At 44.2% G+C, this 16,826-nt stretch overlaps 1 protein-coding gene across 3 annotated transcripts in view; it reads right to left on the bottom strand.

The window, feature by feature from the left end:
• The window catches only part of cicb (capicua transcriptional repressor b), a 34,983-nt gene extending 20,870 nt beyond the window's left edge, over positions 1–14,113 (bottom strand). For all 3 annotated transcript variants that reach the window (XM_070834690.1, XM_070834691.1, XM_070834692.1), the window contains exons 1-2: positions 13,949–14,113; positions 3,978–7,954 (exon numbers count right to left, since the gene is read on the bottom strand). In XM_070834690.1, coding sequence (XP_070690791.1) covers positions 3,978–7,827 — 3,850 coding nt within the window. In that variant the 5' untranslated portion in view covers positions 7,828–7,954; positions 13,949–14,113. The remainder of the gene's footprint in view (positions 1–3,977; positions 7,955–13,948) is intronic.
• Positions 14,114–16,826: the final 2,713 nt, after the last annotated feature.

Raw genomic sequence — 16,826 nt, 5'->3', positions numbered from 1 at the left:
TAACCTGCTCCCTTCGTCTTACATATCATGGCCTCTTTCTTCCACATTAAATCTTCACATTACTATGTGATCTATAAGGTGTTGGAACTATATTAGTCTCCTGAAATATCAACCTAAATTGTTTTTCTGTTAACTGCAAGATATCATTTCACATCCACTCAACTAAATGCTCCACCAGGCTACTGGAACATACAACATATTTAGGTTGCACATTTTATTTAAACCTGTAATTATTCAGTTAAAGCTTTTGTGAATAATATTTTAATCTAAGGGTTTGAACATATCCTAGAGCTTTCCTAATCCCTGAAGAGGTGTTAAGTGTCGTAATTGATGAGTTTTTAACCCATATAAGAGAGTTTTAAATAATCTGAGTTTCAGTGGATTTTTTTGTAATATGAATGCAACTCTGACCGACATCAAATGTGTGTACTTTTTGCATAAATATGACAGAATTTCATACTGATCCCGATCCTCAATTTGTACTCTGAATCATATATGTTACTGTTACACAAAGATACACATATATCAAGATTTTTTAAAAGTATATTTCCATAATAATATATTCAAGAGTATTTGAAAAACACTAAATTAACCTTTAAAACAAAAAAATTGTTTACCATTTGGTCATTTGCTCATATTTCACAAGCTGTTAAGAGGACACTAACGCCTACACAAACTTGTGTGATTGCGCATGCACGCGTGTGGTGTTTCCTACTTTCCCGCCTATTTCACACTCTCCTACGACCATATGCAAAAGCTCACATCCCCTTTCTAACTCCACAGAAAACACCCACATGTGCTCCTCACTCACAGATCTTCAAAATAAATGCTCACGCACACAGCCAAGCATGCGTGCACTCACACAAAGAGATGCTATTCATTCATTCAGCGTCCTTTCAGCTGCAAAAAAAGGGATCTGAGGAGCGACCGTACACTCAAAATGACAGCGCTCCACTTCTCTGTCACACTCGTGAACAGCCGCACAGCGATAAGTGCATACACACTGAGGGCAAAAGGCCCTGGTGAAGTGAATTACACTAACCAGTGCTATATGTCCATGCATAACAGAAACAGAACAGAAAGTAGGCTCTTATTTTCAGATGATGATAAATAATGCTCTCTCATACACTCTTGCACACACACACACACACACACACACACACACACACACACACACACACACACACACTCTATAGTACAGCATATTTCCACACAGGAGCTGGAGAAACAAATTCTTCACACACCCACACAATACACTGAAACTTACAACATATATCCTACATACACACACACACATTTAGAATCAACCCACCTCAGTACTGGTGGCCAAGACTGCCGCCCACACCTTGTTTCACTCTATCGTTACGTGAGTCACTAATAAACAAACAAACACATGAACATACACACAGCCAGAGTCAGCGGAAATAGTTTGTAGTGAGTAAGAAAATGATAGTTGCTAGGGTCAGGAAGTCACACACACGCATAGCCCTATAATAAGTATGTTGGCCAGGTTTTTTCAAGAAATAAACAACTGCAAAATTTATACAAAACTTGCTGTTAAATCCTCCTCTTTTCCTCCCTTGTCTTCATTCATCTATGCGGCTGTCCTCTCTGAGGCATTCCTCATTCTCTTTCTGATCTAATCCCCTTTTATCACTCTCTCTAAAATACAAAATCAAAAACAAGTTGGTGGAAACAGTCCACGACTGGCCTACATACATCGAGCCCACACGTTCCATACCCACTTTTGCTTCTGTCTTTAAATGTTAATTTCTTGCGTAGCACGGAGCAGCTACACTTCTTCACTCATCTCCCATTTTCTCTCTTTCTTGCTTATTTTTTTTCTTACTGAACGTCCCCCATTCCTTTCTAGATGTGATTGCTACCATTCAGCCACGAACTTTCTGTCTATAATAATTGGGAATATAAGAGGGACTCTTGAATATCAACAAAGCTAATCCTGTATAACGTACAGTCTAATCCCTATAGAAAACACAAAAACACTGAAGCATGCATGTCCATGCATATATTTCCTCGTTTGCACTTTGTCTCTCTCTCTCTCACAACACACACACACACACACACATATATATAAATACAAAGAAATATTTTACAACAAGCTAGTGTGTCCCTTTTCCATTTGCATTTAAAATCCAAAGTAACAACAATTTAATTATTACTTTGGAAATTTTCTTTCTCTAATAACTGCATTTGGCTCTAAAAATATATGAGATATAAAACCGTCCTTTTTCCCAAATCATCAGATAAACCAAGCTCCTTTTGTCAGAGCTACCGTGATGTATGACACGGATTATTGTTACCAGACTGAGTGCTGACTAGTGAATTCAGTGAATATAGTGATTTTTCTCATCAGCAGTGATTCCAACAAGTATAGTCCTGACCTTGTGTATTACAGGTGCCTGTTCCAGGGCATACAAGGGTGACCGGTCTGAGCATTTTGTTTAGTGTTACGGCAGCCATGAGGATGGCGGACAGACGACTAGAGGAAGCCATATGGGACAACAGCATGCTGGCTAACAGGAGCTTCTTTCACTGAGCATCAACACACATAGGTCATGGCATGTTAATGTGAATCTAACCCTCTTTTACACTGAGGGTGTTATCTGTTCCCTGGCAAGTTATGTAAAATCATACTTCAAAAATACTTTTTTTGTTAAAAACAACTGTGAATGTTAAATAAATGATGATTTAGCTGAATTAGATTTATTTGATTAATTAAATCAAATACAGTATATTAATGGCTGGCTTGTGGTTAATAATCAGAAAAAAATATATACAGAGAGAAACAAGCAAGCAAGATCCTTTCCAATTAATATTCTATTTAATGTCATTTTAAAAGCAAAGCTTCAATAAATCTCCCTCTCTTTCTATCTGTGTGTGTGTGTGCGAGGTGTGTGTGAACAAAACGCGAAAGAGAAAAAGAGAAATATAGAAAGCTATATTCATACAAAATTTAGCTCAGTCTTCTCATTATTTTAATACCTATGCCATTTGCAGTAGCTTCAGTTGAATTCACAACAATAAATGAATTTTTTTCTCCTGTCTCTCTGGTACTTTTCTCAACATGTCACTGCTTTTCTCTGTGGAGTCCCGTAGCACAAGAATCTTTGCCATCATACTGCAAAAAGCTTGTTAACCTGCTAGTTCAAGGCCAGTTAAGAGTTAGAGAGCTGACAGTGTGTGTGTGCCAGTAGTTGACACTACAAGGCCACACAGCTAACAAAAAAGATATAACTTAGATAAAGATATGATAAAATTAAATTTAGTGAATATACTCTATGGATGACAAGAAATTCAATTGTAAAAACAAAAGGTGTCAACGCAGAGAAAAAAAACAGAGAGCCCCTGACCCTTTGTGTCACACTACTGGGAATGAGAAAATCTTTCCCTTGTGATTGTTAGGTTCCAAAAATTGAGATTCAGTAATTCTTAAATAAAAAAGAATATTTGCTTCATTTTTCATTTGTATGTCCTGAGAAGCAATGTGGTATGTCATGTAGAAATAAAGTTTGACATGGGTAATATTTCAAATACTCAAAAAATTGTGTAAAGAATACTAACAACAGAAAGTCTGTTTTCTGAGACTTTTGTGTAATTATTCTTCACTCTGAAATAGGGGCACAATATACCTAATTGTTCAACACAGTATGTTCTATTCTAATCTATATCATTTTGTGATCAATAAGATGCTTTCAGGATGATTACATTTTTCATATAATAGACTAAAAAATAAATAGACTATAGACTAAACATAATTATGTGATTGGTGTTTTCTTAAAGGTGCACAGAAAACACCCTTTAATGTAATTATTCCACATATGTGCTGTTGTCTAACTTCAGACCAATTCACAAATTGAAACATAATTTCTCCATATTCTCCAAAAATTTCTCCTAATTCCTTCAGAGTGACTGGCCTCACATACAAAACATTCCCACATGTATGAAGCAATTCTCACCTGTGCCAGGACGTCCCATGATGATGTCCTTTCGTGGGACAGGGTGAAGGCTTTCAGCTGGGAGGATCAGAGGCAGCAGAGCGGTGGGAGAAGGGTGACAAGGAACTGGCTGCTGGACCTCACCCCCAAACCCTGTCGCCTCGCGCTCCCCAGAGCTGTCTGTGCTACTTGCAGCAGGAGCTGTGACTGTTGTGCTGACGGTCACTGACAGGGCCTGCAGGGGGGTGGCAGGGGTGTCAGGGGTGGGCAGGGAAGAGGGTGCTGGGGACACGAGCACCAAAGTTTGGGCTGGGCTCCGCAAAAGGACAGTGCCATTGGGTACTGTGGCTGTAGCAGCATTAATGGGGACGGGGGCCTGGAGGCCAGAAATTGGCTGAGGGGTAAGGGGTGTTAGGCCAATGTCTTTAGATGAGGTGATATCTGTCCCTCCCTCATTTCCACCTCCTCTTCCCAATGGACACTCTGTAAATTTTGCAAGTGGAACTTCAGGATTCCTCACAATGACAGGGGAGTCCCGCAAGGCCTGTTGGGATACAGGGACTACACGACGGGTCCCTCCATCAGGAGTGAGAGGAGAAGGAGGAGTTGGAGACACCAGCAGAGGAGGAGGGGAGACAGCAGTAGAGGACGGAGGCCTACTGGAGGAGGGGGTGGTGACTCCTCTGGGTCGGGAGAAGGTGGGTGTGTGTGTGCGGGAATGTGACGCTGGTGTCTGGGGGGACAGCACCCTGAAAGAGTTATTGAGGTCCCCCTGCTCCAGCTCTGTCTTGGGTGTGTAATCGTGGTGGTGTGAGGGGAGGGGTGGTGGAGGAGGTGCGTCTGGCTTTCGTTTGCTGGGGCTCATAGGGACTGTAAATGTCAAGTTGCTGTGGAAGGAAGGCTGCATGCCTGAAGTGTGTCGGTCCCTTTCTGCTCCTCCAGCTGGGGTTGTTACTTTACTGCCCCCTGACCCTCCTCCCCCTGTCCCGCTGGGCTGCCTGTGCCTCCGGTGTTGCAGGACAGGGGAGGCCGTAATCGGGGAGAAGTTGGCCGGTCTGAAGCCAAACAGTGGGGAGGGTGAGGGAGAGGGGGCAGGGGAGAAGGGCGATTGGTTTGAGATGGGAGAAAAGGAGGGGGTACCAGAGCGGGAGCTCCCTAATGACACAAGCATGGTGGCCGCCTCACACTCATCGAAGTCAAAGCGTGATGACAGGTCATGGGGGAGGAGGGAGGGGAGGACCAAGCGGGGTCTGGAGTCTCCTCTGCTACTGGCCTCACTGCTCTCTCTCGATGTGTCGTCCCACTCAAACTCACTGCTTGCTCTCCCTCGCAGGTCAGAGGGGGTGACTGTCCCTGAGCTGCTGCCTCCTCCTCCTCCTCCCCTCTCTCCCCCTGCTGCCTCCATCTCTTTGGTCCTCATAGACAAGTGTCTAGAGCAGTATCCCCGACGCTGAGACTCTTTCATACAGCCCTCCCTGGAGCACAGCCTCCTCCACTGCTTACCATTGAATTTCTTACGGATACCATTAGGGGTGCACACCACATCACCCTTCTTATATTTCTGCTGAGCCAATGAGAGTGGAGTCCTTGAGCGAGAGGAGGTAGAGGAGCCCCCCCCACCAGAGGTGGGAGTGGGGGTCTGAGCTGGAGTGGTCTTTGATGGAGGTAGGTTTGGAGTGGTGTTGTTCATTTCAGACCCCAGTAAAGCTGGGGAAGGGGGTGGCTGAGGACTAGCTAGGGTTGAGAGGTGAGAGGGTCCCAGCCCTTGCACCACAGAGCGGTGGGGGGAGGAGGGAGGATAGCCACTGGACTTGGAGATGATGTTTCTATGCTGAGAAGTCCCAGAATTTGGCTTGGGACCAACAGTGAGGCCCATGTTAAAACGAGATACCTCAACGTCCTCTTCTGGAGTGTTTGGCTGCTTCTGTCTCTCTCTGTCGGAGTAGTTATCTCCGCAGCCATGAACTGTGCTGCCAGCTGCACTCGAATGGGGTGGTGGGTGTACGTTTCCATAGTGATGCCCTCCTGCAACCCCTTCATGTGTAAAACCATGACCTAACCTTGCTCCCCCTCCCAGCACCCCCATTCCAATACTCAACTGGTACACTTCCCTCTCTACCTCCATCTCTTCTCTCCGCTCCCTCTCTTCCCTTTCCCTCTCCCGCTCCCTCTCCTTGGCCCTTCCACCATCCAAATGAGGGACCTCCCAAGGAGGGGTGAGCAGTCTCAGACTTTGTCGGGAAACCCACACAGCCTGAGCATTGGCTTTCCTTTTCTCTTTCTCCTCCCCCACCCCTCCAACATCCAGAGCCTCACTGTCCTCACTTAGGAGCACCTGGTAAGGAAATGAGACACCGGGGTGGGGGTCAACCTGAGTGATAATCCCCTCTCTGTACAGCAGAGGACCCCCCTCCTCTCCACCAAAAGGTACACACACGCGGGTCCTGATAGCCACAGGTGCCATGCCGGGTGGGGGGGCATCCAAAATGAACTCCACAGTGCTCTTGGCTCCTGACGACAATGTCATCACGGTTCCACCATTAAAAGGGTATTTTACAAGGGTCTCCTCTCCTTGTAGCTGGACTTCAACAGTACCTCCACTCACCCTTCGCACCACCCCTGGTCTGAACACAGGTGAAAAAGGGCATGAGTGAATCTCCTTGACCCCTCTGTTCCCTGGAGCCCCAACCCCACTCGTCATGGTCCTGTTTATCTGGCGAGCCAGAACCCTCTGGTTTTTCATGCCTTTGGCCAGAGCTTCAGCCAGCCCTTCTGAAAGACTGGCCCCTTTAGGATGGGAGTTATGGAGGGGAGCCGGGATGTAGGAGTTCTTTTGATGAAGGCTTGGTCCTGTTGCATCCATCACGTCCAGGTCAGCTGAGTGCTCACTAGCTGTATCAGTGGACGATGAGCGAACTGAGTTAGGGGCCCCCTCTGACTCATTTTCTCCAGACTGGGAATTTTTTTCCTGGGAATCTGCTGTCCTGAGGGCTCTATCCTCTGTGGAAACAAAATGGATTGCTTCTGTGGCTTTACTATCCACGGTTAGCACTGATGGCTGATTACCTGAGCAATTATTACTTCTACTATTACTGCTATTGATAAAAGTACTATGGCTCCCAGCACTACTGTTACTACTGTTAGTCAGGTTAATACCACTTGTAGTGTTAGTACTACTATTGATGCTAACATTAATGCTTTTATTAATGCTATTATTAATATTGTTGCCACTACTGAAATTATTATTGGGCATATTCACACTGTCGCTGATTTTGCTGTTCATATTGCAGTAGCTGTTGTGTATGAGTGCAGGGCTGGAGGTAGGAATGATAGTCAGGGCACTTGCATTGTTAGCAAAGTGCTCATATGTGTATTTTTTCTTGGGTACACGGGCCTTAAATGTGGCTGTTTTCCTACTAGAGACTGAGCCTAAGCTGGGGCTGTGATTGGTGGCCAGAGGGGGCGTGGCTGTCGAGAGTGGCGCTGGGGCAGAGGTAGGAAATGCTACAGTATCAGTGGCCATAGCACTATTTCCATTTGTCCCAGCTATCTTCTCCTTTTCTGTCTTTTCTTCTGCCTTCTTTACATCCTTCTCAACTGACTCCACAGGTTTCCTCAGCTCAGTAGACTCCTCCCTCGTATGGGTATTGCTGTTTGTGACTGGATCTTCGTTAGAGTTGGCAGCTGAGGGTGGGATTTGTTTGCGTGTGGAGGGAGTGTTGGGTGTATGCTGTGCAGCTTTGACGAGTGCGTCCCTCTTTACTCTTTTGGGGTCTTTCTCTTGGAGAGGCTGAGAGCCCCCTTTCCTTCTCCCCCCTCTGCCTCTAGTTATCGGGGGAGAACGCCCTCTGTGTTTCTTTAATGGTCTCATCTCTTCGTCACTATTCACAAAGTGCTGCAGATTTGTAGCGCTCCTCTTTTTGGACTTCTAAGGCACTCCTTTTTTTGTCTTTCTCTGCTTTTCTTCTCACTCGTCCTTCTGTCCTCTGTATTGCAGGCTGGAAAGGAAGAGGCAGAAGAAAGGTGGTCATTTTTTATCTTCACAATCAAAAATTGCTGAGAATAAAAATGACGTCATACCTGGACGTGTGCTACACTGCACTGCCTATCACATTGGCTCAATATCTGACGTCTGCTCTTATTCACCCTCACTTCTTTAACCACTAGAGTGTGCATGCAAGCATGTCTGTGTGTCTTTGTTTGAGGGTATACTGTAAACAAAAAATCTTAATTCCAATATTAGTTATCAATCATTTTCAAAACCCTGACAGACGTCAGATTGCTTTTCTTATGACAATCAGTATTGCTGTCAAGTCCTTATCATAGTAAGCTTGGAACTAAATAATTATTAACAAGTCAAAAAATAGATATTTGTGTTTTGATAGTTATGATTAATTCTAATTTATTTCCCTGGTAATCCTGGGAACGAATGTCTGAGATTGAGGTTTAATCTGGTTAATCTTGTGTGAGTATGATATCATGTATGTCGTGGTTTAGTTCACTCAAAAATAAGGGGTTCGTAAAAAAAAAACGAGCCAAAATGACAAAGAAAGAAAGAAATTAAGAAAGAAAGAAATGAAACATCCAAGGTTACTCGATTCAATGTGTCTCTTACAATACTCCAGTATCCAAAAGTCTGCCTTTAATGAGGCCTACATCTCTTTAATTTCAAATGCACAGAAACAAAAACACTTCTACAAAACACACACACACACACACACACACACACATCTCATACTTCAGGTTGCCCAATCTCTCCACTGTACTCCCTCCAGCTACTTCGACATGCGACACAGTGGCTCTCACGCTATGCATTATAGACTTGATGCGTGGTCGACATGAAATTGCAACAACAACAAAGCATTTATTTTGACTTCCACCAGGAAGAAAAGGATTGGCAGGGGCCTGGGTGAGGTGACCCTACAACATGAGTGAGAGGAAGAGAGGAAGAGAGAGAGAGAGAGAGACAGAGATAGAGAGAGTAGGGTAGGAGTATGCGGCTGTTTGGCTGTTTTCAAATAGGCAGTTCTTGTGAAGTCATTGGGAATTTCCACAGTCATTCTAGCACTCGCTGGGCCTCTCTCACTCTTTCTCGATGTCTCAGTCTTTCCCAGTTGTCTTTTGTTATTGCCTTAATGACACACACACAAACACTCACACATTTCTACAAAAAGACAATATAATTGGAATAATCTGCTATGGTAAGATACGCCCAAAATGAGAGAAATTAAAAGGCTGGCACAGGATCAGGCACACTCACTGATGTAAGATTACAGGCTAAATACATCACGCACACACAGTCACACACACACACATACACACGCGTACTTCCACAGTCGTACACAGACGTGTGCGTATGTGCTTCCCTCGACTAAGCTCAGCAACTGACAAACATGTGCACGTCTGCATTCCAACAAATGCAGACAAGAACATGCGGACAAATTCATACGGCGCTCTTACTCACACTTCCTGCCCTAGACATTGGAAAAGTTTGTCACACACACACATAAGGTGACCTTGTTGTTAACTGTTAACTGTCTGCTGTAACAACATAAACCAGTAACACTGCACTTCCACTTCCTGCAGTGTCTTCTTGGGCCTTAATGAATATAGACAACCTGAATCATTCACAGTCATCACTGATTCTCTATTTTGACCTCTGCCCTCACAATTTTATTAGCCCTTAGTTTAGTTATTTCTGTTGTGTTGTTGTCACTGCACAGTAATGAAATATACACAATTTCCAAGCTAAATTCTTCTGTAACCAGTAAACCAGTAAAAATAATACTGATGTTTTGTATTTCATTGCAACAGCACAATGTGCCTAGCTTCACATCAAGAGCTTACATACTGTACTGTAACTGTGATGCCTCTTGCTGAAAATTGAAAACCACGCTCAAACAAACTGTTTCTAAGTGTCTCGAACTGAGGAAGATGAGCACCATTTACTTCATCTTGAATGTGAGGAAAAAACATTTTAAGACATGTCTGATCTTTCAAATTAATTAATCAAGTAATTTAAATGAGTCGCATAATGGAGCATCTTATTAATCCAAAATGTTTGGTATAGTTTTGGTATTAGTGCTGATAGGAAATAGATTTTGAAACCAATATTCCTCAATTAACAGACCACATTGTATATTACACACCTTTAACGAGTGAAACATACAGTCCATTATTGACTTTGTAATTACAGGTAAATGTTTGTAAATTCCATCTATGACCTGTCCAGAGGAAAGAAAACTCTGACTGCAGGAATGTGCCTCCTAGCAGTACCAGGCCGAGTACCCCTTCAGTAGAGAAGACGCTGAGGCCTGGACTGGGAGTGTTGGTCCTGTGGAATTACTGTAGTGCACTGGAAAAGACAGGAAGGAGTCAGGGCCACTTGGCTGACTGTCTGGTTGACTGAATTACTCCGTAGAATCTGATCTTAGCTCAGAAAAATGTGTTTGGTCATGCTCCTGACCTCCCAAAATGCTCCATGATTTGGCTGATAAGCCAGTGGCAGACGTTCGTAACATTCTGTAACTTTGAAGGTAGAGGACTCCACAGCAGAGTGTATGTGAACAACATGTAGATAACAGAGGAATCAGAATTACTCCTTGTCCTTTCTTTGTTTTCAGTGCTGAGTATTTGGTGAAAGCTTGTAACCACTTTTCAAGCTATTTGTTTATCATAGAAAGCCTCATTAGTTTTTGTCACAAAGAGTTCAGTGGTGAAAAACATTTTTTTCTCTTCAAACATGTGGACCCATTTGTGAGTCCATCCTTACAAAAACATGTGTGGATAAGCAATCATCCTATCCACAGAATTTCAATTTCAATTCCAGACAAAATACCAACGCTGCCAACAGACATCTGATATGTTATAGTAAGTTACAGGGGGAAGTATATGAATTTAGGTATGAAGCATCTATAATTTCAGTGCTGTCATATAATAAATACCATAGGATTTTAACATTTCACATTGTCTCAGTTCTTCCCTGAAAGATCAAGAGCATTACACACACAGTGTGTGCTCAACAAGCATCCCATGAATTGAAAATAACTCTTTAACTCTTATTGTTTGTTAGCTACAATCCAAGACGTCAAAAGCAAGTTTAAATCAAAATCTTTTGTGCTGTTAATCAAAAAATAGGACCAAAAATATAAAAGGACATTGTCCTCTGGGCTAAATCCAGATGAAGCAGAGAGGAGCTCATAATTTAGGTAATTCAAGACATCCACACCTTCCAGCATTAATGCAGGTTAAGAGTGAGATATTTGATGGTATGGTCCAAAGCTGCTGTAAATCCTGAATAGAGAGATAATCGACGGCTATCGTCTCCATGGTGTTGGAATGAACTCCTCCTTAAACAGCAAAAAGATGCTGTTTCACCCAATACGCACATAGGAGAGAACACAATGTAACCCCCCTCCACAGAAGAGCAACATCAAACTTTACACACACACTAAATGCTCTCCCTGGAATTTACAGTGCAGTCATGCATACACTGTTAAAATCTCCCTTGGACCTATATATCGTCTCACACTCACACATTCATTGTGCCGTATAAACACTCGTCCACACACACATACGCACATGCCGGAGCTCACACTCTGGCCAGAATAAGTTTTCCGTTTTCTGTAAAAGCAAACATAAAAATAAATAAAATGACTTTTAGGTTCTTAAATTTTGTGATTGAAAAAATACATTTTCATGCAATGTGCACTTTGCTGGTGATCTCTTGGCAGGTTCGACAAGGGTGTATGTATGCGCCAAACACACACACACACACACACACACACAGACGGCACATTCATAAGGAAATCTCATCTCAATGTCAACACTACAAGAAGAAGTTGTACAGTATTTACTACTGGACTATATAACCCTAATAAACCTCTACCCTGATACCAGTTTTTTTTTTAGAGAATTTAGCCTATGTCCCACCACAAAATGGCACAGGATACGTGTGTGTGTGTGTGTGTGTGCATGAGAGACGTGGGGGCATTTGAGCTCCTTGTAGTACACAAGGTATATGACTGTGTATGGCTACCAGCAGTTTGTGTGTACCTTTTCAACGCTGCATTTGCACTATATGTCAGTGTGAGTGTATACGTAGTTACCAGGCACACTGCAGCTCATCCCTCTCCTGAAAGCGTTTTATGGGTGTCTGTATGGGCGCAGGGCTGCAGTGACGGGGACAAGGATGGAGAGAGAAGAACGTGCGATGGTACAACAGAGGACAGTAGTACAGACGTGATGGTGAAGCCTACTGTGGCCCTTGTACACTCAAGCATGGCAGGACAGCTTTGCCCTTAACTGGGTCACCGGGGAACACACTCTCACATGAAACAGCAAAAAAAAAGAACATGCTCTCTGTTACACACACACACACACACACACTTTGGTTTCTGTGCTCATGAGTGAGTGGGATATAATCGTAAAGGCATCATGACACAAGAAAAAGAAAACATTTCGTTGGGGTATTTTAGGTGTAGCAAGAGGGTGAGCTGTCAAGTGTGTATGTGTGAGCATGCAAGTGTGTAACTGCGCTTGTTATGGAGAACATCCATTGTGACGTATTAGGAATACTGGCAGCTGTTTAGTGGGTGGCATATTTGACGGTAGATATTATATCAGTAAAAGAGAGACATAGAGCCCTTGAATTTGTGCATTCTGGCCCATATTGATCAAGAGGCTGTAGCATAGATCAGAGTTGACTGTTCCTGTTTGGGACCAAATGGCAGAACTGCCAATGCCACATCAATGGCCAGCTGCTCTACAAGCTATGCAAAGATGCCTACACCATCAGGGATTTGTCTTCTGGTAAACAAGTGCAATAATGAGGATATGAGGAACGCATGCCACAGTGTAAATCTGCAGGACAGATGAGGACACTTTAAACCCAAATGTCAAAACGCAAGCATTAAATTCCTCTGACTGATAATATACCCACGGAGAAATATGAAGGAAGTGTTTAAAACTGCCCTGTCAGAGATGTCAGCGGTGCATCGACAGTGATTGCAGTGCAGAAAAGTGGAGTGTCGGCGAGGGAAAAGCCGAGAAAACACCGAATGCATCCCTGGCTTCTTTGCGCTGATCTCTGCGAGTACTACGAGAGGCGCTACACAATGTCAAAGGAGTATTATGACTCGAGGCAGTCAGTCGGTCTGCTCTGCCGTAAGGTGCTCGGTAACAAACACAAACAACCGGATTCAAGTGACGTTTTATTATCTCAACTAGACGGGCCTAATTCTTCCTCATACAACGTTGTTTGGCATGCAAATATCCACTACAACGCCTGGTGTGGACACGCAACCACTCCGGGGATGCTTCCTTAATGGAGCCAGTGAAATGACACTCTGTCTAAATCATTTTTAACAACTTGGGGGAAAAAAAGCAGGAATCTTTCCGTGGTGGTGCTTCGCTCTAGTAAGCAGCCCGGTAACGTTAGTAGTAGTGGTGGTTGTAGTAGTCGTAGTACGCAACGGTTGCAGACTACTAGTACCCACATAATGACACCGTCAGACAGACCACAAGGAAATGGGATGTTAAACGCTCTCTAGTTAATTCCCATTATCTCCCGGGTCCATTTTATAAACACTAAGTACGCCTGCGTTGCTATTAGTAAACATTTGGGCTGCATTGCTGCAAATAGGTCGATTGTTTTTACTACGCTAGCGCCGCTCCACGCAAAACTCGACAAACTAAGGTCAAGGAAAAGTACTCAACCTTAACCACAGTATTGTAACAGCACCCAAAGGGGGGCTGAGGTGTTTCTCGGCCGTCCGTGGGACTGCGGTAAAACATTTGAGAAAGTTTTTAGGCTGTTACACCCCCACCCCTCCCCTCTCTCTCGGTGTCACTCCATTTCTCCGGACGGTGTCGGAGCAAACGGCCGACCGTTGGCACTTGTTTCTCGTCTCCCGCTAACTCTCTGCTCCTGGAAATGGAAAATTAATGTCAGCCGAGCTTCACTACCTCTCGCTAACTTAGTTTCAACTCACCCAAACAGAGCTGTTCCCCTCGCCAGAGAAAGATTTATGGTCTTATTTTGCTGATGAGGAGGTTAGCGGAACTCTCGGTAACATCCCTTTGGCTGTCGGCTTTGACGACTGAGCGGTCCGGACTCACACTTTACTTTTCCTCCGCAAAACATGTCTTTCCCCCCCAGAAACTCAAACGGGGATATAAAAAACTATCGGTCTTCTTTCCCACTACAGTCACAAAATGGTGAATGAACCACTAACAGCTGGGTGAGCTGACCAATCGGAGGTCGCTGACAGGTACAGTAGCCAATCAGCGTCGGTACCACAGACCAGAGGGCGTGGCGGGCTGTCAAAGTCCACTTGACAGACAGGGGGACGCAGCCAATGGCGACGGGGATGCTGAGCCAGACCGGTGTGCTGTCCCAAACTTTACAGTATCCAATGAGAGCTTTGGGAACCATAGGAACAGCACGAGGGAGGGCCGAGAGGAGGGAGCAAATACCTGAGAGCCAATAGAAAGGCACAAATGCCCCCTCCCCTTGTGGAAAGGAGTATGTTTACCATAATTGACAGCACAAGTGCCATCCCTGAGCAGACGGTGATAATGCATCAACCCTGCCACATGTTCACAAAGAAGTTGGTGCAGCAGGATTTGAGGCACCACACTGCGGTTGTTTCTATTCAGCATCCAAACTGTTGCAAAGCGCATTTTAATGGTTGTTTTTTTTTTTTAAATGATCATCTAGGCAAACAGAATGAAAATACTGACACGGGAGAAACGTAAGCATGAATGCATGTGTAGAAAGTTTGCTTCTGAGCTGATCAACTCTGAAGTGGTGCAGCCGACGCATCGGTGCCCCTTGCAAACCGCTCTCCCTCTCCCTTTTCTCTCAGCAACAGACGCTCACTTTCACTGCCCTCAGCCAATCACGGCGCAGCATCCCGCTTTCTCTGACGTCGGTAATCTCTTCGCCCCGCCCACTCCACTGAAAGTGAACGGGACCGTCTTGGCTAACGTCACCTCACCGGCAGGCGATTGGGTAGGTGCGCGATGTCTCCCGGCCAATGGCTGCGCAAGGCGATGATGTCATCAAGAGTGTTGCCACCAGCTGGACCGAGGGGGCGTGGTCTGGCGTAAACTCAGCTAACCCCGTGTTTGTAACTTAGAGGCAGTGATGGAGACAAACCGGTGTGCTGAGTACTGACTGGAAGACGGTCATGTCTGAGATGATGGCACGCACGTGAGGCGGGCATCCTACACGTGTGATCTTTTTGACGTAGGACATGTGTACAGTGACCTTTAACTTCTGCACAGAGGGGGGTAGCACACTGCATCGCAAAAGATATAGTGCCATAATAGTAAACATTACATAATCCGCTGCTCTGTGTGTAGTAGAGGACCAGACTCATGCTGAGACAGACAGTCATGCGGGATCTCCGAGGAGCAGCGCCACCTGTCGGTGTCCTCTCACACATGTATACTGATCTCTCACTCAAGCACAGGAGATGAGTAGACCTAAAAACAGAAGAAAGTTCTGATTGGCTAAAAAGAGCTGTCTGTTTTGTAACAGCTCGTGTATGTGCTTGCCTGTGTGTGTGTGTGTGTGTGTGTGTGTGTGTGTGTGTGTGTAGAGAGAGGGAGGGAGGGAGGGAGAACACAGGGAGAAGGCTGGATGGTGATTAAATGTTGATGTAGAGTGACATCTAGTTGAAAATGAGAAGCACTGCAACTTACCAGTTTAGGGGCGAACAATTTGTCCACAAAAAGCCTTGGAGGAGTTGTGTTTAACCGGGATGAAGCATCAACTTCCAACCTTGGAGGCCCCGAAGGATCACTAGTAACATCTGATGGGTGACAAGATGAAAGTAAGAAATAAGACAAAAAACACAAGCAAAAAACCCAAAGAGAACCATTTGCAAGCTCTGCAAAGTGTGGTGTTAACTACATAGGTCTCATCTATGTCTGTCCTCCATCCTAAGAGATATTTCATTTCTGGCCACTTCTGCATGTCGGAGACCAATCAGCAGCTCAAAGACAGTATGAAGTCTCTCTGACACTCCTACAAAGTAAAAATCATAGCTGATACTGGATTTTTGAGGTATGTGATGATACTGATATTCAAGATTCTCAAAGTTCAAATATTGAACTATGTGTATGTATTTCAGATAAACACACAACATAAACATTTTTGATGAGGATTACTTAAATTTGATTATTACAGAACTGTGACCAAAATTGGCACTAAGTGGGACATAGCACCCTCTGGTGGATAAACCATGTAACACAGACCCTGTTTCTACACTGCCTCACACAGATCTTTGGCATTTCCTACTGCAATTTCTTGTTATTGTTGGCAGACATAGACAGATAACAGTATATCTGTGATAAAGTCGTATTAGCCAGTACATCGGCCTGGCCAATTTATCAGTCCTGGTCTAGTAAAATACGTAAAGAGAAGCTCATCACCATCCAGGACGGAAGAGATGCAGTCCTACCAGCTGCAGATACAGGTTGACATCAAGGAGCTGTTGAGGCCCTTTGAATGACAGGACGAATAAAGACATGAAAATGGCAGGGGGCAGCCTTGATACTTTGGAAACACATGAACTTTTAAACAGGCTGCAAACAGCCGTCCAGATTTTAGTCATTCTGCAGTCAGGCATGAGCACTGCACATGTGAATAGCGCTGAAACCTGGATTACTGCTGCAGTCACACCTTTATAATCAGCAGTGCACTGATTGTAAAACTAATAATCAGGGTAGGTAACAAGGTTTGCACTGCATATTGTGCTGTACATTTAGTGTTAATAAATTCAGTCAGTGCAATCACAGCTTGTAATGCTCAAGTCCAAATATTCAAGTTTTGAGTAACATATCTCAATAACTACAGGATGG

This window comes from Pempheris klunzingeri, chromosome 8 (genome assembly GCF_042242105.1).
Source record: "Pempheris klunzingeri isolate RE-2024b chromosome 8, fPemKlu1.hap1, whole genome shotgun sequence".
Taxonomy (NCBI): Eukaryota; Metazoa; Chordata; class Actinopteri; order Acropomatiformes; family Pempheridae; genus Pempheris; species Pempheris klunzingeri.
This window is presented reverse-complemented; position numbering and strand designations above follow the sequence as displayed.